The following is a 21,879-nucleotide window of genomic DNA, read 5'->3' as shown; positions in this document are numbered from 1 at the left end:
AGAGGCTCTGACTAGCTCTGTCTACCTTCTCGAATGCTCCGAGGGTCAGTGCCTGAACTGTGTAGGCAGAATCCTTGGGGAAGCTTGAGGGGAATTGCCACTTCTGAAGGATGCAGGCAAGAACTCACACTACTGGACCAGGGACAGAGCCTGCAATTGCACCGCTTGGCACGTGGGTGCTCATTATTTTTAGCATTTGTGCCAAAGTCCCCAGGGACATGACGGCTATCACATAAGTTGAGCTACACTTTGAGGACACAGATACCTGAAGAGAAGCACCCCTTTCTCCGAGTGTTTTAGGAAGCGTCCCTCGGGAAGCAAGGATGACCCACCTGTCAATCTTCAACGCAGAGCAAATAGGGATCAGGTTATTATTCTAAAATCAGGTAACGCAGATGTTACCAAGTCAACGCATGCGTATCGAGAGAATGCATTTTCCTAGCTAATTCTGTCATAAAATGAAGACTAAAGGAAAATAGCTTCGCAGACTCTATTTTAACCTGTAGAACTGGGAATGAAGAGGAAAGACACATGGGGGAGGGGTCTTTCAAACCCTCATTTCTGCAACCCCCCCCCTACAGTTGCTGGGGACCTGTTATGTTTACAGCAGTGGCTCAGTGATAAAAATCGATACTTGATTTGGGAGTCTCTCAGCTAAGAAAGGACTGTGTCTTTGATCGTCACGATGCTATTTCATGCCATGTGCCGCATCTACCTAGTCTACGAGCCCTGTTCTCTATTAGAGAAATCGTTGCCTGCCCTCATTCCATGGGATTTAGAGAGCCCAAGCTGCAGGGGCCCAGGAAGGGCTGCTCAATGGGACTTTCCGGCATTGTTGCCTCGGTTAATCTCTGTGTATCCACAGAAACGGGTCGCTGCTGGGCTAAGGGACCATTACCTGTGAATAATACTCCGACTGATCTCAAATTATTTCATGCCGTCTCTGCCTCGTTGTGTATTAGAGTAAGTGGGGGCTTTGCCCTCGGCATCCCTAAGTCTTCAGACAGAAAGGGACAGAGGGAAGTCTGGGAGATAATCGGGGCAAACAAGAACAAAAAGAATAATCCTCTTGTCCCTTCCTTCCCCTAAAATGCCTGCCATCCAGAAGAGGAGGAAAATAAGAAAGCATCCCCCAGCTTGGGATCTCAAGCTCCCCACTCACGGAGCCCATCTTATCCTCTTTGGGGGGTGGCAATCAAAAAAGGGACAAACACTACGGTGGCCAGTTGCTCAGTATGAGTTCCAGATCATTCTTAAGTAGTTTTTTTCAGGATAATTTTCCCCAATCATCTCAAGCTTTGGACAAAGGTTTTCTTGCCACCTCCCTGCAAGCCAAGCCTCTTTAAGGATTTTCTGATTCCTTATCTCAATTACCCACACGTGGGTGCACCGTGCCTCTGGGGCTGGCCAGACTTCGTTCTGGGGCCCCTGTCGGTGGTGACCGTTCATTACGTACCTTTTGAACATCAGAGGGTACCCTGGCGAGGAAGTCTAGTAGCTCATTATTGTCGATGGCATAGGGGTTTCGGAGTTTCTTCGTAAATTTATTTATGCCTGAAAAATAGAAACACCAATAGATCTCTTTATCCATTTGTCTATCAATCAATCATCTATCTGCCTATCACCTACCAAGAATTTATCAGTGAATTATCTATTTATCAATCATATCTATATTTATCTATCAATCATATGTATCTGTCTGCCTCTCTCTCTATCAATCATCTATCTTTAAAAACTCGCCTGCCTGGGGGAGGGGATCACTCACAAATACAAATTAGTGTGAAAACAATGACGGGACCTCAAGGCACACACGGTGCTGTCTTCACAGAGGCCTTTTCCTGAAGTAGGGAAGCCGGGATTGTCCACGAGGAGCTCTGCCTTCTTCAGCTGTGAAAATCCATTACAGTCCCAGCAGCAGGGCGGCAGAAACATGCTCGCACACTGCAGAGCACACCGGCTCTTCGGGCAAGGCTGATTAACAGCCTCCTCTGCTAGGAAAACCGATGTCCCAGATGGGAAAAGGCCAGCACCAGCCCGAACAAGTCCCAGCTTGGGGGTTCTGGACATAACGTAGCCGTTCGAGGGGGAGGCGGGAGTTGGCTTTTTTGTTGCTAAAAGCAAACTGCAGACATCGGTCTCCCGCTCTGCACCTCATTTTCACAGGCGCCTCTCCTCTCCCTGCAGAACAGAACTCGACATGTTGGTTGGGCTTTGATGCTGCAGGCAACTGTGAAAAAGTTATTATTGGAAAATTATCGTCCTCCCATCACTGGCTTCATTTGTGGCCCGCAACACTGGTGCGTGGGCTGGCCTCGCCACGGCGTGTGGCTAATTTCGGAGGGGGATGATGATAATGAGCAAGGGATGGTGCTGAAGGTGTCAACGTGCCAGACAGTGTTCTCCTCGGTGGCTGACCGGGGCTCGTGGGCATGTGGAGGACACGTCCTGGCCATGGTTTCTTTTTAGACCTCTGGTCTCCGGCTCTGGTGCGTGCAGCCGCTGCACCTGTTTGCAGAGCCCCTAAGCGGTGGTCTTTTCACCAAATGTCAACCCTTTTTCTTGCTGAGTTTTAAAGGCAGAAAGAGGAGGTGGCTTCTGAAGTTTGGCCCCAGAGTGCTGTTTTAACAAGGATTCCATCTGAAGGCCTTGTCAGTCCCCCTGACACCGAGAACTCTCACCTAAGCTGTGGCCCACGGGCCCCTCCTCTGAAGTCAAGGTCACCGGGAACTGTTCCACTGTCCCCAACATATGAGCGGTTTGATGTGCTGTTTCTTTCATTAAATATTATTCTGCTTTCATCTAAGGACTGGGTTTCCTGCGTGGCCGTCTGCCTGATGCAATGCCAACCTGCGGTCGTTACTTTAGAGGGCCAGAGTCACCTCTGCTCTGCAAATGGCAGCCAGTCATTGTTCAGGCATAAAGGGCAGCCGGCAATGGGGCTGGGAGGCTCCTTTCAAGCGAGCGCCTTTCTGTCAAGTCAAAGCCACACTCTTGTCTGTCTCTTCCCTCTAGCCCCACGGCAGGCTTCATGTTTCTTGCTAAAATGTTACTTCCCTCCCCCGCCCCCTCCAGCTACCCCTCCACACCCCCATCCCCGCATACACACACATTCCTTTAAACTGAAATACTTTCACTGTTATTCTAAAGATATTTAATTGTAGCATGGGCTTTTTGGCAAAAGAAAACAGACTAGGCAAAAATGATGAACGGAGACAAAAGACGTATTGAGAAAAGATATATCTCCTATTGTTAATTATACACAGTGTGCGCATCTGGAGTCTGTACAATGCGCAGCAAGGCAGGGATAATATCACAGCTGATCAAAACACTGCATTCTTAGTCACTGAGAAGATTATAAACCTGCACAGTAGCTCAAGTGCACCAATAAGGGCAGAAGTAGTCCACCAAGCATGGAGACTGTCTGTGCTTGAAAAACTTCATTGGAATAAAACTAATAAGCACATGCAGATAGCAACTTTCAAAAGCACACCTTATTTTGAAGGTGTCACAGCTTCCAAGTTCAGAATTGCCACCATATTGCCCACCGGGTGCCATCAAGTATCATCAGGAGAGCACGTATTCCTTGGTCATTTTTTTTTAAAGATTTATTTATTTATGCATACAAGAACTGGGGTACAAGCCACAGGTTCAGGGGGTGAGAGGATTCACCAGAGACAGAGTGGGGAGCAGAATAGGTGGGTCTACTGAAATCCACTGCTGAGGGGAGCAAGGGCAAGACAGGAGAGGTCTGCACCATGTGGGTAGCTCCCTGGCTGGCCAGGGATCGAACTCTTGCTGCAGAGGCTATGGATAGCTTCATAGTGGTGTTGCTTAACCTCTTTCACCACCAGGGAGGCCCACTCCTTGGTCATTTTTAAGGGACCCTGGGGTGTTAAGAACAAGGTCCTGGAGCAGGAGGAGCCCCACGTGGGCCCCTGCTCTGGTTGTATTACCTGTTAGCAGGGTGGTTTCAGGCCAATCACTTAACCTTCCTTGCTAAGATATCTTAGACTACAAGTTGAATACACAAGGCAGTTTCTTAGGTTAAAGAGAGGCTCATATTGGATGACAACAGGCAAGAGGATTCAGCAGCCTGAAATCTCACAACCATAGGGGACGACATCACAGCTCTGATTTCCATAAGTCAAGACAACAAAGGAAGCAGTGACGGGAGGGTCTTCATACTATACTGGGCATTGCCAAGACCCACTTTTGGAAGTTGCAGCTTTATCTAGCAAGTCAGGAGTTTTAAGATAAATCATAGAAATAGAGGGCATATCTGCTGTGAATTCTTATTTTTTAGTAAAAATAATAAAATAATAATAAACTTGGGATCCAAATACCAAGGGCTAACTTTTAACTTTTAAGAAGACAACTATCTTCAACGACCCCAGATCATAGATGAGGAGATTGGTGGGATGGAATGAATGTTCCAGAAAAAAAAAAAATCACTTGGAGAAAGTCAGAGAAAAGAAAAAAATATATGGCTGCTTTGTATATATGGCCAGTGGAAAACACTCCCTTAAAACAAAAGTCTAACACTTTTCCTGTTACTTATCAGAATGACTCATTAGTCACAGGTGCTATACATTATGGGAGGGATGGTGTGGGACAAAGGGTTCTACTTGTTCATATATTAAATACCAAGTGCCTTGGATAGAGGGATGTTGAGCTCTCAAAGGGAGATACAAAGCTCCAAAAGTCATGGTTCCTTCTTTTAAGATGCTTAGGCTCTAGCATGAGGAGCTCATATCTACTTTGGACAAACAGAAGTGGCTCAGACCAGCACTTAAAAAGGATTTCTGATTAAAGCCTCTGATGAAGAATAGAATGAAAGGAATATGGGGAAGTTCTCAAAAGGAACAAAAAACCCATATGGGATCTCATCCTAAAAACTGCTCTGCCTTCTAGAAATACATGAAATAAATGACCAAAATTCAATAGAATATAATTTCTTAAAGAAAACTTTAGATACCTTCCTTCAGTTAGTTCTCACTTAGTTTGCAAAATTACATTCCCATAAAAGAGATGGTGGGCAGGAAAAATAAAAGGTCAACTGTGTAGCTTGCAAGCATTAAAATAGCAGATTCATCCATTCATAAACTATTTGTCAAGTTCTTGTTGTTCTACCTTCAGGGAGCATCATCATGAATTATGGGGGTGAAGAGGACCGAAATTATGGGAGTGAAGAAGATGACTCATCCTTTAAGAACTTCCAATGATGTTGGTGAGTGAAGAGCTGTTCCTTCCAGCCACCATGATATTAGGTTGCTTTCATATTCTCATGTTAAACAATTCAGGTACATTAACAATTGTGCAAAAAAATATATATATATATATTATATATTTATACAACCAAAGTGTGTAAGTATTATTTGAGTGTATAAATTTGGAAATAAGGAGCATACAGTCAAATACTTTTGTTTCAAAGGATTAAAAACATTGACCAAAGAAAGCATAGTATTTTATTCACCTCTTTTAGAAGTCAATGAAAAGGAATCAGTATTTAATAGTCTTCTGATCCTTAATACAGTTATAAGCAACACTAGAAATATAACATATAAAATTATCTTCTTCACATTAGAAAGTTGCTTCCAGACACACAATCATGTAACAGATGCACAAAAGAATATTTTGGGTGCATGATAGCTAATAACTGACTTGTCCTGGGAAAGAGTAAGTCCTAATAGAATTATACAGTATTTTCCATGGTGTCATGGAAATGACATGATAGAAATGCAGGTTTTAGATGAGGAGGGAAGGCAATAGATCATGCGTTGATGGTCAAGGCTTCTGAATACATTATCTGTGGTAAGCTCATCAATAAACTATGAATCCCTGTCTAGAACATAAAACTAGGGAACCAGACACAAAATATAAAGCTCAAAGGCTTGATGTCTTCCCAGGAGAGCATAATAAATCCCCATGTTATTAAATAATTTTACCCACAAGCTGAATATTAAATAAAACAATGTCTCATCGAGTAGATGCAAAAAGTTGGCATTGGAAAGCTGCTGAGAACTGGAGGAAACATGAGAAGTCAAAGTCATTTTGCATAAAGAGAAAGAGGGATGAAAAGGGATGATCAAAGCAGGAAACACAGCATAGTCTTCTTTGAAGAGGGAAAGATGAAGAAAAGCAAATCAAGTCTGCTCCTCACATGGGAACAAAAACAGACACACAGACCAATGGACTAGAATCGAATATCCAAAAATAAATGCACACCTATCTGAACAGCTAATCTACAACAAAGAAGCCCAGAGCATAAACTGAAACAAGGAAAGTCTCTTCAATAAATGGTGTTAGAGGACCTCCCCAGTGGCGCAACATTTGAGCGCTGGGTTGCAAAGCTGCCTGCAGCCTCTGCAGCACCAGTTCGATCCCAGGCCACTGGCAAGGGTCCCACATGGCACGCAGACCTCTCCTGCTGCCCGCTGCTCCTCTCAGCAGTGTATTTCAGTCCTTCTGCCTGCTCTGCTCCCTGCTCTGGCTCTGGTGAATCCTCTCACCCTCCCGCGCTTCTGACTGTACTCAGTGCTTGTATAAATAAAATAAATAAATATTAAAAAACAAAAGAACTCAAATGTATAAAAGACTTGATTGTAATACCTGAAACCATACATACATAGAAGAAAACCTAAATAAAACTCTCCACGAAAAAGGTTTCAGTGATATCTTTGTGGATTTGTCTCCAACAGCAAGAAAAACAGAATATAGACAATTGGAACTACATCAAACTAAAAGCTACTATACCATGAAAGAAACTATCACTGAAACAAAAAGACATCACACTTAATGAGAGGTACTATTTGCACATAATACATCTAACAAGGAGCTGATATCCAAGATCTATAAAGAATTCATACGATTCAATAAAAAAGAAAACAAATAACTCAACCAAAAAATGGGCAGAATAGCTAAAAAGATATTGCTCCAAAGAAGACTTAGAGATGGCTAACAGGTACATGATAAAATGTTATCATCATCTATTTTCAGGAAAATACAAATCAAAACCACAATGAAGTACCATTTCACACCTGTGAGAACGTCCCATATCAGAAAGACCAAAACCAACAAATGTTGGTGAGGATGTGGAGAAAAAGGAACCCTTATAGCAACTGGTGAGAATGTAAACTGGTCTGGCCCCTGTGGAAAAGAGTATGGAGATTTCTCAAAAGAATAAATAGATCTACCATATGACCCAGCAATTCCACTCCTAGGTATCACCCCAAAGAATGTAAAAACATTCTTGTATGTTAAAAAAACATTCATTGTAAGGAACATATGTACTCCACGTTCATGAAAACACTATTTATAGTAACCAAGCTATGGAATAAACCTAAGTGTCCAAAGAAAGATGGGTGGATTAGGAAAATATGGTATATGCACACAATGGAATACTCAGCTATAAAAAAAACCAAAAAACAATAAACTCTTGACTTTCTTGACAATATGGATAGAGCTGGAGAGGATTATGCTGAATCAGATAACTCAGGAGAAAGACAAATACTAAATGATGTCACAATGTGGGAACAAAACAAAGGATCAGGTAACACCAAACCAATAATAAACCCTAGAAATCAGACTGTAGAGTTGAGGCTACCCGAGTGGAGGTAGCACGGGAGAGCAAAGTGGGGAGAGGTCACGACTGGCTATAGGGGAGGACTTTCAGGGCCACGATGGTGGGTAAGATGGGGTAATGCAGATCTGAAGGATGTGATCCTATACCTCTACATCACACATAGTGTTGTAAATCAATGTTCATTCAATTAAAAAAAGTCAGGATCTGAATGACAAAGAAACCATGGAACAAAGTGTTGAACAAGCTGTTTGACCATGCTATTAATTTACACCGACTTAACAATAAACAAAATGATTATAATTTTGAATTCTGTTAGGGTCAGACAACACATTTGAAGATCTGTGCTCCAAATGTCATCAGTAAATGAATCTGGAAACTCTTACTTATGAAATGCAATTAAGAAAATACGAGATCATTTATCTTTATAGATAACATCCAGTATTTAAGATATTCAGGGAAATACTTTCATAAAATATCTTCTTAATCAATGGGCCCTGAAGCATCCCAGGCTGTCCTTCCTGGGAGACAAACAGACCAGTGTGGCAGAGCTGTTGCAAAAGTGAATAAAACCGGGAGACAGATAAAAACTAAACCCAGACTGTGCGGAGATTTCCCCCAAGAATGAGGTTCATCTCATGGAGTAATGAACTGGACCCATGAAAAGGAAGTTAGATTTTTTTCCTCCTCTTGGACATGCTACAAAGGAGGGAGTCTTCTTTTTTTGCCTCCTGGACAAAATAGAAAATGAATGGATTATGCGCTCTCAAAATCATTCTCTATTGATGTTTTACATATTATTTTCATTTTCCCATGATTTTTTTTTCTATTTCTGAATGTCCAGGTTTGGCTTTCCTTGTTAAGAAGATATTCTCTCTGTGTGGGTTTGGAACAGGGTGATATTTCTAGGATCTTACCCGGCTCCGCCCTCCCCTGGGTTGGACAGGGAACATGGGACCTCCCCTGTCTATGGAAATCCCAAAATTATAGGTTCTCTTTGAGGTCGTTTATAGGGAAAAGTGGAGGCTCCTGCATCTCAACCTGTCACTGATGCTCCTAACTTCTCTGAGCTTCCTGACACCCGAAAATCCCCATGGCAGAGAGCCCAGCATCATTCAAGACACCAAATCATGGAAAATCCAGGACTGGCAATCTCTCCTGGAGAAAGTTTCTCCAAAGATTAATTTATAGCACCACAATCTCCTACCCTATCCACCCAGAGTCCACCCCGTTCCAGACACAAATATTCACAAAGCTGGTGTTTTCGCCAGGTACTAACCTAAGCAGTAAATCAAGTCATGATCTGCATTTCAGGCTTGCCATTTCTGTTTCTACTTTCTTTAAAGTAGCTAAACTTTATGGAGGCAGACGATTTCCCCTGAGAAATAACTTCCTCTTCTTTTCAGACACTGGTTAGGTAGTTACTCGGGGCCTTCCTCTTGCCTCGGCCCTCTCTCCAACCATTGCTTCTGGATTTAAGTGTTGGGTTCAGTTATTTTTTTTTCCTCCAGGAGAGATGAAGTGTCAGGAACAACCCAGCAGCCTCCAGATCTCCTTTTACATAACAGAAAGGGCAAGATGCAGGTGTTTGCTCACTGTCTGAAAAGCAGCGTTTCCTGAAAGTTTCTGGGCCACAGTCATATATTATTCAAGAGTATTCAAGACTATGAAAGCCCAGGGGGAAATCGCATGCACAATCACATTTTTATTTGATTGCAATTATGCAAGTGGTCTATAAATATCTATGCTAATCCTTCATGCAACTGGCCTTTTCAGGGAGGTCCTGGAAGTTTCTGTTCCTAAAATGCTTTCCTCCATCTCATGTTTAATTGCCAACAAGAGCACATTTAAAGTTTATGGTCACACTTTAAAAATGAGTAATTGGTTCTTACCTGGAATTGATTGCTAGCAAAAAGAGTGTGCCAGACTTACCCCAGATTAAAATGATGTACCGAAGTGGGATGAAATACAAAGTGATGGTGGTGACTGCCAGGATCAAGCAGGCCAGGAACGACAGGAAGGGGACCGTCCAGTTAAATGTGCTGCAGACAAAACACACTCATGTCATTTTCTCCAGAATCGTGATATCTTCATTTTGCCAAGTTTTTCATAATTATACAACTGGAAAAGTCCTATTGGAAAGTTTCTTTAAACACCTGGATATAAAAGACGGCCAAACTGATTGGCACTGGCAAAAGTCTTGAGGTGAAGGTCACAAGACCCAGGACCATTCAAATTGTAAGAATCTTTGTAACCGCACCTTCCCGGAACCCAGCGTTCCCCAGAGGAGATGCTGGCTCTGAAAAGCAACTTAAACCTGCAGGTATTGTCACATGGTCCTCTGCATAGGAAATTTCCAGACTAAAGCTAGTCAGGTTGCCTCTAAGTCAGTATTTCTCTCTTAATTGACACATGGCTGCCAGAAGATAGTTGGAAAAAAGAGGACACTAGTAGAGTGTTTGTGTTTTCTAGTTACTTAAAATTTATACTTTCTAGACTCACCGGCCACAGATAATGAACATGGCCTCATGAGTAGAGGGAGTCGGCTGACAAGGGGATGGCACTAGAATCTTGGTACTGGGTGTGGGGCAGGTTATACAAACATATTGAAGCATGAAGCTGTATGCTCCAAGCTTAGATAATTTTGCAAACCTACAGTGAACTAATAAACATTTTATTTTAAAAATCATGCCTTGAAATGGATTGGGGAGCACTTGGACCTGAAATGGGTTGAAGAGAACTTGACTGTAAACCATAACTGCACCATCCCAAAGGCACTGTAGGGGATGATGCCACAAGTTATTTTCATGGGGCTCCAGGCTCCTTTCATTGCATCCATGGTCTTCTGTGACTTGCGTGGAAATGCAGATTAGACCTGGGATGTGGGATTGAATGGGCCAAGGAATAATCTGCAAATCCAATGCCCTGGGGAGAGCCCTTGAGCTCCTAGAATATTCTTCCTGGATGTCATTTTCACTTACATACTAGCCTATTGATCCTTTACTTTGTATTTGAAATGTAAAGAGGTACATGTGAGGTCTTTTAATTTTGTGGGGAGGGACTTGGTGGGAGTAACACAGTAACACATAACAGCCGTTGAGCACTACTATATGCCAGGTGACACACTAATATTGTTCATAGTTAGTCTCTAACAGTCCCAATAATTCACTAAGTAAGGGTGATTCCCAATTTACATATAAGCAAATCAAGGCTGAGAGATATCATCTAGTTTGTATAAATTGACACAATTCTGTCAACAGAGGAAGAGATATCCAGTGGCTTAACCCTCTTGACATGATGGAGTGCTATCAATACATTTTGATCATTGCCCATTGAGAGGTACATTATACATACGTTCATGTGTTAACACATAAAAGTGTGCATGTGAGTGTATGTATTTAATCTCTCACTTCTTTAAATGATAAGCTAATTTGAATACATTTATATATGCTGGTTGTCCATTTTATTACTCAGTGATTTCTAGCTTATTTCCTTATTAGGGACTATCTTTTAAGACAGTGTTTATGAGAAGTGATTTACAGCCTGAGTTCAAGCTCTAGCTCTCTAACAAGCTAAGTCACTACAGAACAGTGACTTAATCAATCTGAACAACATTCTGACCAAAATGGGCATAATCACAATATCCATATCATAGAGTTTTGCTAGACTGAAACAAAACCCAGCATTTTAAGTTGTTAGTTCAGTTTTTGGAACATTGTGAAAATTCAAACAAAAGTAAAGAAGTTGCCATATGTCACTTTTCCCTTGAGCTGTTTCACCTGACTTTTTCCTTCGTGATTTAAGGTATCTCTATAGCTACTAAAGAAATTAGTCCTTTGTCACAACAGTTACAAACATTTTTCCGGTTTGTTGCTTTCTTATCTTTGAAAAAAATCTTGTTTATAATTTGTTTTATATATGAAAGCTGCATATTTTACATGACCACATTTATCAATATTTTTATTCAATTCTAGATTTGGTAGTACTCATCAAGTATTTCCCCAGCCCAGAGATGGCACCACTAGTTTAAATAACCAGTATTTTGTCCCATTCCATCACATGCTGTTTTCTATGTGATTTTAAATTTCTTCATAATGTCTGCCCATTGGTGACTGCAGAAATGCGTATTTGTTTGCATATATGTAATTTTGTGTGTTTAAAATAGCTATTAAATTTATACATGTAGTCACATGTGTAAATATACATAATTACGCTGAGAAAGCCTCTGAAGGATGTACTCCAAACTCTTAGTGGTAGAGTTCTATATGACAAGGATGTGGGGGAGATGCAGGAAAGAGGGTGGTATAGAGAACAGTGAGGAGGCTTTCTGGTTGATGAGTTTCTAATGAATGTATAACAAAGTGATAATAAAAATAAATAAGAACAAAACAAGATAAAATATCAGTAAACTGAAACTAAACAGCAAGTAAAAACAAATATCAAACTTAGGGCCCTGTTGTTTGTTTGTTTGTTTGTTTTAAGAAGCAGCTCAGTTAGTTGCTACATAAATTGTGGAGACAAATTCACAGCTAGTTAGCAACAAAATCTACCTGCCTTTCACTCTGAGGTAATAATAACCATTTATTAACCTAGTTGTTTTCAACTTAATAATACTTCTATTCTAAATTTTAATAGCTATGTGACCATAAGCAATTTACTCAAATTTTTAGTTCTTTATTTTCCCATCTATAAAATGGGAATAATAACTATAAATACTTCATAGAGATGCAGAGGGGAATTAGTGATTTAAAATGTATAAGGCATTTAAAAACAAAATCTGGCACATAGTATTACACATTAATTGTTAGATAGTCTCCTTTTCCTTGCTATTGCACAAAAGTAATAAAGAAAGAAAGGTACCTAAATAATGTCATGTTTTGAAGATAATGTTATGCAAAATGCTTGAAATTATTTTTAGTAAAGAAATACACATTGTGATTATATATCTAGTAATTGTGATTACATGTCTAGTATATTTAGAAGACTGCTTGTCTTTTCAATTTTAAAGGTAAAATACCAGGTGATTTTTAAACCTTCCTTTAAAAACAAAGAGAGAAAGTCAACTTGAGGTTGAACACTAAATTAAGAAAACACCAGAATGTATGAAATAACAGTATTGTTAAGACCTCAGGAGGTAACTAAGCTCCAAAGTCAATTTTCACTTTTATCATTTTTTCCAAATATTGAAATTTGAACTTCTGTCTGTTATCTGCATGCTAAAATAAAGCTTGGGCTTCCTCAACACAGACATCTGAATATTCTTCCAAATACTCAACTGACTTAGTCACAAAAAACTTATCCCAAGAAAATATGAATTCACAGTTAAAACTGAAAAAATACATAAGGACAAGCAGCATCATGAGAAGAGCCAGCAAAAGCAAAAGTCAAATCTGAAACCCAAGACTTCAGTGGATGAAATCAAACAAGAGAGTAAACAGTGACGTGTAGTGTGTTTAAGGCAAAACAGAAACTTGAAAATATGACCAGGGAGGAGTTGATGAAAATGAACATGAGGTTTGAAAAACAAAGTATAACTCTGAAAGGTGGAAACTACAATGATTATAATTAAAACCCCAAGTGCATGGATTAAACATGATTTTAAATACCAAGGAATTAGGCAGTGCAAGATAATCCAAAGAAAATCTTTCAAAGCATGATGCGAGCACAAAGGTGAACTATATCAAAGAGAAATTAAACAGATGGAAAATAGACAAACAGAGTTTCTACACTGATTGGGAAAACAATAAAAGTAACACTGGCAGGCAGTTCTGGGTCATACTGTCAACTCCGAGCTAACAACTAAAATACAGTGAAAGGCACTTACATTCCTCAGAAACATATAGAACATGAGGGTGTGTGTGTTGGCGAGGGTGGAAAGAGCAAGAATAAGGGAGAGACTTTGTAAAAACCACAGGTTTAAATCTAAATATATTGATAAATTGATTGAATGTCTGCCTTATTTAGTGAATTCAAATTTATTAAATTTGGAGGGACAGCATGCTAAAATTAATAGAGAGTGTCAGAAAGAAGAGAGAGATTTAAAACAAAGCACAGAGGTTAAATTAAATTAAAAGGACAATATGGAAAAGGATATATTATAAAAAGGTATTGTATAGACATATTAATACTAGTCTAGCAAGACATTAAGGCAAAATTTTATTTACTACTTACTCATTATTTAGAGATAAACAGACCATTTACTATCAATTTATAATCTGATTCATCACGAAAATATTACAAATTTAATATGAATTATAATAACTGAATAATAAAGCTTCAGAACATATAAAATAAAAGCTGGTAAAACTACAAGGAAGAAGGATTGACCTATGACAGCAGAACTGAAAATACATCTCTAAGTAACTGTCAGAACAAGCTAACAAAAGTAAAAATCAGTATGAATATAAATGATTTGAACACAATCAACAAATTGAATCAATGAATATATAAAGAACAATACAATCAGTAACCTCCTTTTCAAGCTCACAGAGAAAAATTTCAAAATAGGCTGCTTGCCAAGTTCACTGCATCTGACCATAAAGCAATTAAGTCATTCATCAGGCACAAAATAGACAACTAGAAAAACCTCCATATACTGGGAAATTTGGCAATGGAATTTTGACCAAGAAATCAAAATAGAAGTTAAAAAACATTTTTACTCATCTTGAGTAATAAGAAGTCAAAGCCAAACCGTCTGGCAAGGAGCTCAAGTTGTGCTTACAATAAATTGTGGAGTTTTAAATGTTTATGTCAGGCAACTAGAAAGACTGAAAATAAATGATCTAGTTAGCCATCTTAAAGAGTAAGAAAAATAATAGTAAATTAATCCCAAAGGAAGACCGTAATAAAGATAAGAGTAGTAATTAATGAAAGAGAAAACAGACAACAGGGAGGATGAACAAAGGCAAATGCTGGCTCTTTTTAAAGACTAATATAATTGATAAATCTCTGCCAAGAAGAAAGAAGGGAAAACACAATTAATATCAAGCATTAAAAAAGTGAACAACATTACAGATTCTATTGACATTAAAGATAGTAAGAAGGTTTCACAGACAACCTCAGAGCAAAAAAGTAGAAGATAAAAATGAAATAAACAAAAGCTTAGAAAATGATTACCCATAGACACAGAGAGAAGAAATAATGGTTGAATATTTATACATATTACAGAAACTAAATATTTAATTAAAACTGTCCCCAAAAGAAAACTCCAGGCCCAGATGCTTCACCAGCAAATTCTTTCAAATCTTCCAGGAAGTAATGACACCAGGCTGACATTAACTCTCCTAGATAATGATGAAGAGGGAACATTCCCTGCTTTGTTTGAGTCTAGAATGAACTTCTCTCCACCAGGAATTTTTAAGAACACAAAATTTGTAGATCAAATTTCACTTATGATCATAGCCGCTGAAATCCTAAGCAAAAAAAAGTAGCAAATAGAACCCAGCAATATATAAAGGGATAGTATAACATGGCAAAGACTTAGTCCCAAAAGAGAAGACAGACTGAAAATCAATCTCAGTAATACACTGCATAATAAAACAGACGAGAACAAAAATCTCAGTGAATGCAGAAAGTCTGACAAAACTCATGTTCATGATAAAAACAAACTTGAAATCAAAGGAAATTTAGCAAACTTGGAATCAAAGGGAATTTCCTTAATCTGATAGAGCAGCTTTAAAAAAAAACATAGCAAATATCACTCTTGAGGGTAAAATGTTGAAAGCTTTGTCTCTGAGATCATGGATAAGAAAAGAATGTTCATGTATTCCAATTCTGTTTAACTTTGTACTAGAGATACCAGCAGTACAAGAAGACAGAGGGGGGAAAGGTATGTAAGGACTGGAAAATAAGGTAGAAAAAAATTTTCCCTAGGTGACATTTATGTGCTAGAAAATCCAAAATCTTCATATAAAAAATCAGATAATGAAATTGATCAAGGTTAATCAAAAACAACGTAATGTAAGAAAACTGATTTTACTTCTTTATCCCAGTGACATGTAGAAAATAAAATCTAAAAATAAAAAAGTTCATTGATAATAGCATGAAACAAATCAAGTACCTGGGAATGTATCTCACATAAATATGTCAAACTTCTACACATAAAAAATCTAAAGTAGTATTGAAATAAAGATAACCTGAATAGCGGAGGAAGAATATACATATATTAGAAAACTTAAATTTTATCACAGTGTCAATTCTTTCTCAATTAATGCAATCCTTATGAAGTTCTCATCAGTTGTGTGTTTGTGCACAAGTGTGTGGTGTGTGTTTGTGTGGGGGCAGAGATATGCACCAAATCCCCTTGTAAACATGAACAGATTTTCCCTCCCAGCAACCATGTCAATTAACTTACACATTTTTCTTTCAGCAACCCACAACTTCAGTATAAAATGTTTCACTGTTTTTCTTTTTAAACTTAGACACAGAGGAGGAAAATCAAAGCAATTTACCAAAAATAACACTTCTAATAACCAATATTTTAAAGTGATTGTTACATTCCATTTACTGGTTTAAACTCTTCATATGAAAGAAATTATTTAATTTTTCCAAAATTTTTATGAAGTAGGAATTATTATTATTGTCATTCTACCAAACAGAGAACAATGAGTCACAACAGTTAAATAATTGGCCCCAAATCACTCAGGCCCAGGGTAAGTGGTAGAATTGGGATCTGGATTCAGAAAGGGATCTGGATTCTGTTCAAGAACCCATACTCACTGCCTCTAGAGTACACACTTAAGAAAATGTTAGCAGAGATAGTTTCCTTAATTTCACCTATTGTATATTGTTGTTTATAGGACTGAGGACTTAATTCAAGGACACTACATAGCAATCCTCTGATACTCAAATTGTATCAGCCTTCTCATCATTTTTCTTGAAATATCTTGCAGTATTTGGGCTTCCATGGAACAATCAAGGCTGAAGAACCCCAGTATATCAAAGCTTTCCAAAATCAGATCATCTATCAAACATTTTTATTGACTTCCCCAGTTTTCCTAACCAGGAGTCCTCTAAATCCCAAGAAAGGAACCCTTGACTTAGGCAATAAGGAGACAAATGAGTCAAGTCTTTCATTGAATAAAAGCAATTCAATGAAACCCTCATTCATTCAGCCATCCAGTTTCACTGGCATGCTTCAGAATATCATTTTTGAAATTGGAAACACAAAATAAAAATGATCTTGCCCACATCTGATGAGGTGGACACCCTAGTTCCTCCCCCAACTGGCTGACCTTTGCATCAGGATACACATTATCCTCATTTACCAGATTTAGATGAAAGAAGTCTTCTGACTCATCTTCCCAGGGAAACAGACCCAGCTGGTCGTGAGACCCTGTGGATTATTCTCCTGTGGTGACCCTACTCATGCTTCCCTTCTCATGGGCACAGTTTGTACAGGAGCTTGTGAGTGCCCCACTGACCTGGCCTCAGCCCCCAAATTGGTCGTTCTGCCCTAATTTCTTAGTCTTTTTCAACATTTCTCCCTGAAATTAAATACAAGGTGCTGCCATCTGTCATTCCCAAGTCCTCACCATGATTCAAACTATACTTAATCTGCTCTCTTATCTTCATCGCTTAGTAATTCTCAAGATCACACCTCATCAGGGCAGTTTCTGCCCAAGAATGTGTCCCCCAAGCTTATTCTGGGACATTTGAAGGGATGCCTTCCCTGTCCCAGGTCTTCCTTAATCTCATGATCTCCTCTGAGGAGATTCCTAACTACTTAAGGACACAGATGGTGGCACCAGCTCTCCATGACTGCAGGACACGTAACATACATCGCTCTTCTGACCCATCCTGCCTGCTGTCAGGAATAACACAAGGCTACACGCTAAGAAAATGCTTCAGCCATATCTACACATACATTTGATACTTGCATAATATTAGAGATGGTAATTGGAGATGGTACAGAAGAGCAGAAAAAAAGAAAACACACATCGACATGAGTTATGGGAGAAAAGATCCTTTCAAGAACTGAGGGTGAGTGTGAAAGCTGATAGATTTTTGGCAGGTCAATGTTTGTCTTATTAACAGTTGTGCTTTCTGGGCCTCCCTGGGGGCATAAGAAGTTAAACATCAGCATTATGAAGCTATCGGCAACCATAGCAGCACGAGTTTGATCCTCAGCCAGGGAGCTGACCCACATGGTGCAACAGACCTCTCCTGACTTGCCCACTGCTCCCCTCAGCAGCGTATTTCAGTAGATCTGGCCGTTCTGTTTCCCACTCTGTCTCTGGTGAATCCTCTCACCCCCCGCACCTTTGGCCTGCACCCCAGCTCTTGTATGCATACATAAATCTTTAAAAAAAAAAAAAAAACAATTGCACTTTCAGAATTATGCTCTATAGCAAAATAGTGCAAATATGACTCGTGTGTGCATATGAATGTTCACTGCCTCATGGATGATCAAAGAAGTAAAAGGTAGACACATCCTACACATCTATTAATAAAATTATGATTAAATTAAAAAAATGAAAAAAAAAATACAGGCCATCCCATATAAATACCACTGGGGTTCTCCACCTAGGAACAGGGGGCCTCACCCTGAGGGTTTTATGTAAGTCTATTTATTTGCTAGTTTCCAAAAATTCCGTAAAAGGTTTCCTGGTCCTTCAGCAGAGAATCACAATGGAATTCCAGCAGAATTACACACGCCATCCCATTTGAATACCCAGCAGGATTTAAGGTCACTGTCGTCATGAATGGCCAGAGAATGAATAGGAGTTGAGCCTCTGAGCCTCCCTGTGTGGCAGCTGGGGAGAACAGTGCCCTGTTCATGGCTGCAAATGCATCTCAGATGTGGCTCCCACAGCTGTGCTGGGCATGGCCGCCCCTCAAAGCCCTGTAGAGTGGGGGCCTGTTCAAATGGCTCTGTCTTCTTCTTTCATCAGACACAGTTCCTGGATGATTATCAACTACACAACAGCCACATTTGTCCTCTAGAGATGTTCAAGCACATAGCGCGTGTTAGCCAGGACACGGCCTTCCTTCCCGGGCTTGCCCCCACCCCACACCCTCTCACCCTCATAGCCGCCACACATCACTCACCCCATTTTTTCATTGACTTTTCCATCCGCTAGAGGCCCTGCCTGGTCAGCATCAGCTCCAAACACTGCCACCACCAACCCCTATGACAGGCCCCACATCTCCCTACAGCCAGCACAGCCTTGGGCTTTGAGTCCAGACACACTTGTTCCGCCAACTGAGACCCCCATTTATTGTCCTATGTCCAGCTATTGTCTTCCATTCTCAGAGATTCTGAGTTGTTGCTTCTTCACAACTGCCCTCTGTCTCTCTCCCTCCTACCTCCCATCTGGGCAGGTCGGACCCCCCATCCCCACCCGCATCCTATCTAACCTCTACTTAGCATCAGTGCTACTGAACTCTAATTGCCTTATTATCATTCTTCTCCCTCATTGCAAAATAGATCACTAGAGCGTAATGACAGGATAATGCATCAAGAAGTCAGGCTCAAATCCAAGTTGCCCAGCTCACTTTCTTTGTGACCTGGGCTATGAGATAATCATTCTGTGCTTCAATTTCCTCATCTGCAAAATGGGGACACTAAAAAATCCTTGCTCCATAGAATTGCTGAAGTCACTTATTCCTTTAAGCAACTCCTTGAAGAAGAAACTATGTGTAAAGGGCTTAGAACTGAGTCTGGCTGGAGCGGGGCAATAGCTGATGTTGCTCTTTTCCATGTTGCGGTTATTTTTATTCATTGTTAGATCATGTCCATGCCTAAGACTCAATAACTGGTAGTTGAATGAGTGAATGAAGAATTGCCATCCCATCCCTCACTATTTTGTACTACAAGTATGCTTTTGTTAAAGAATTTTGGGGTTGAATTCAGGCATTATTTACCAATTAATATGAAGCCAAAAGAAATAAAAATTTCTAGGCATTAGTATTTAGAAGCAAAAATGCTACTAATCTTTAAGTGTTCTTCTACTAATACCTGGACAGTGGGAGTAAGAATGTGTAAATCTGGTAAAAACTCACAAACAAAATGAATCACAGAAAGTCTTTCTCCACTTGAACACCACTAGACAATTTAGCCCTTCTGCTCTAAGAGAGAGAATACAAGCTATGGTTTATATGTGGTCAATTCTAGCCTTGTCACACGTTTCTGTAAATAAAGTTTTATTAGAACACAGCTCACACCCATTCATTTACATATCAACTATGGCAGTTTTACCTTAATAGAACTGCATCATTGTAAAGAGACCACACAGCCCACAGAATTGAAAATAGTTACTCTCTGCCCCTTTAGAGAAAAAGCATATTGACTAGTATTTTAAGTCATCCACATACATGATGATTTAACTTGCCAACTTTGCATCTATGATGCCACTAGATAATAACCAGTCTTTGAAAAATTAAAAAGAGCCTCCCTTGGTGGTGCAGGTGGTTGAGCGCAGCGCTGTGAAGCTGTCTGCAGCCTCTGCAGCACCAGTTCGATCCCGACCTGCCGGCAAGAGTCCCACATGGTGCAGCAGACCTCTCCTGTCTTGCCCGCTGCTCCCCTCAGCAGTGTATTTCATCAGTCTGCCTGTTCTGTTCCCCGCTCTGTCTCTGGTGAATCCGCTCACCCTCCCATGCATCTGGCCTGTACCCCAGTTCTTGTGTAAATAAATAAATAAATCTTAAAAAAAAAAAGAAAAATTTTAAAAAGCTGCATTCAAGCCACTTACCATGTTCTCTGGTTCAGAAAAAAAAAAAATCCTCCTTCAGAACATATTTGCTTCCCTTTAAATTTCTGAATAGCATATATATATATATATATATATATATATATATATTTTTTCCACATCTGAGGTTCACTGCCCACGGCAGGATATGTTTGAGGGGAGAAGGGATGTTATTAATAATTCTGTAGGGATGATTGGTTTAACTGGGCCATAGGGGTGCCCTGGTTCTGAGGCACTGACCACCTGTCTGTCTCTTCTGTTCCCACCTTCCCCAGCTTCCCTTCTATCCCTGTGGGCCTCATGGACAGTAGCTCTCCTTCTAATACCAAGACGCAGATGCAGAACTTACTTTTTAATTCTTTCTCCAAAAGAAGCTAATTCCTCCAAGATGTTCTGGACAGTTGACACGATATCCTGCACCATGTATATTCGTTCAATGAACCCTTTCTTTTCGGATTCCTGAGAAATAAAATTGCACGATTTAAATCAGTTACTTCATTTTTATTGTCATGTTATAGAAATGATTATCCCTGTTATAATACCATGCTTGTTACCAACAGAGTGATGCTGAGAGAGAATTTTTCACAAATTAAATATTTTTATTGACTACAAAGAGCACCCACTCAGCCATTCAGAGGAGCCCACTGAACATTCTATGACCTGGTCGCTGCCCCACTGCCTGCCTCGAGGTCAGGCAGCCCCCCAGGCCTGGAGCAGCATTCCCTGGAGGGGCTGCTTCTGCCAGACTACTCTGCAACCCCATCCACTAGCTAATGCTGATTTCTGCAAGGTCTTCCCAAGTTGATCTGCCAGTTCATCCCACCTCTCAACCTTCACTTCGGAAATGATTCTGGCAGGTGAGTGGAGGGCATGTTGGAAAAGGAAATCACATGTTTCCTAGGGTGGTGGTCTCTTAGTCAAACTCTGCTGCATTTTTCACTATGTTTTAAACCCACTGAAGGTCTGAGAAGCGTGCCAGTCAGCCTTGGAAGACAGGCTACAGCATCACCCCCTAACACACTGCTGGGGACCAGATGCTACCCTACCCCCTTAGTCCTTAGGAGATGCTCAACAACTGTTTTCTCCTTCATGGAGCTAGAAGCAGAAAGAGCTAAAGGCTCTTCATGTGAAATGGAATTCAGCTTTCTAATAATATTTTCCTTATCCTTATTTGGCTTATAGAAACATTAAGTGTGTCTTAACAGGTTAGGTAGCTAATGGGCATAAAAATAATTTACAAATTACTCTCATGTGGAAGAAAAGAAGATTCCAGAAAGAGAGGTATTTTTATACTTTCTTGTATTCTGAAATCATATCCTATCTCCCTTAAACTTCATGGAGCTGGGATTTGGCTATTACTGCACCCACATAGGAAACCTAAAACTTCAAAACCTTTATTTCCTTTCTAGAATTTTACTTGGGTTAGAATCATATCAAATTATTAAACAAATGTTTTTAAATTGAGACCATTTCTAGAATAACTTTCTGTGCAGCAAAAGAAAAACAAAATCTCATTCTCATCTTACATTATCTGTTCCATCCAACTGCACAGCAGAGGGGAGTGAAGGGGAACTGACCAGCCCACAGTGACCTCCGGCACAGGCGCCG

At 40.0% G+C, this 21,879-nt stretch overlaps 1 protein-coding gene across 6 annotated transcripts in view; it reads right to left on the bottom strand.

Moving 5' to 3' along the window:
• The window catches only part of MCTP2 (multiple C2 and transmembrane domain containing 2), a 200,497-nt gene that overhangs the window by 2,038 nt on the left and 176,580 nt on the right, over nt 1-21,879 (bottom strand). For all 6 annotated transcript variants that reach the window (XM_037510041.2, XM_054694750.1, XM_037510040.2 and 3 more), the window contains 3 exons: nt 20,621-20,730; nt 9,512-9,621; nt 1,457-1,554 (listed from right to left, as the gene is read on the bottom strand). In XM_037510041.2, coding sequence (XP_037365938.1) covers nt 1,457-1,554; nt 9,512-9,621; nt 20,621-20,730 — 318 coding nt within the window. The remainder of the gene's footprint in view (nt 1-1,456; nt 1,555-9,511; nt 9,622-20,620; nt 20,731-21,879) is intronic.

Source organism: Talpa occidentalis, unplaced genomic scaffold (genome assembly GCF_014898055.3).
Source record: "Talpa occidentalis isolate TD23 unplaced genomic scaffold, MPIMG_talOcc4v2.1 talOcc4.14, whole genome shotgun sequence".
NCBI lineage: Eukaryota > Metazoa > Chordata > Mammalia > Eulipotyphla > Talpidae > Talpa > Talpa occidentalis.
Note: the sequence above shows the minus strand (reverse complement) of the source record. Positions and strands in the feature narration are given on the sequence as shown.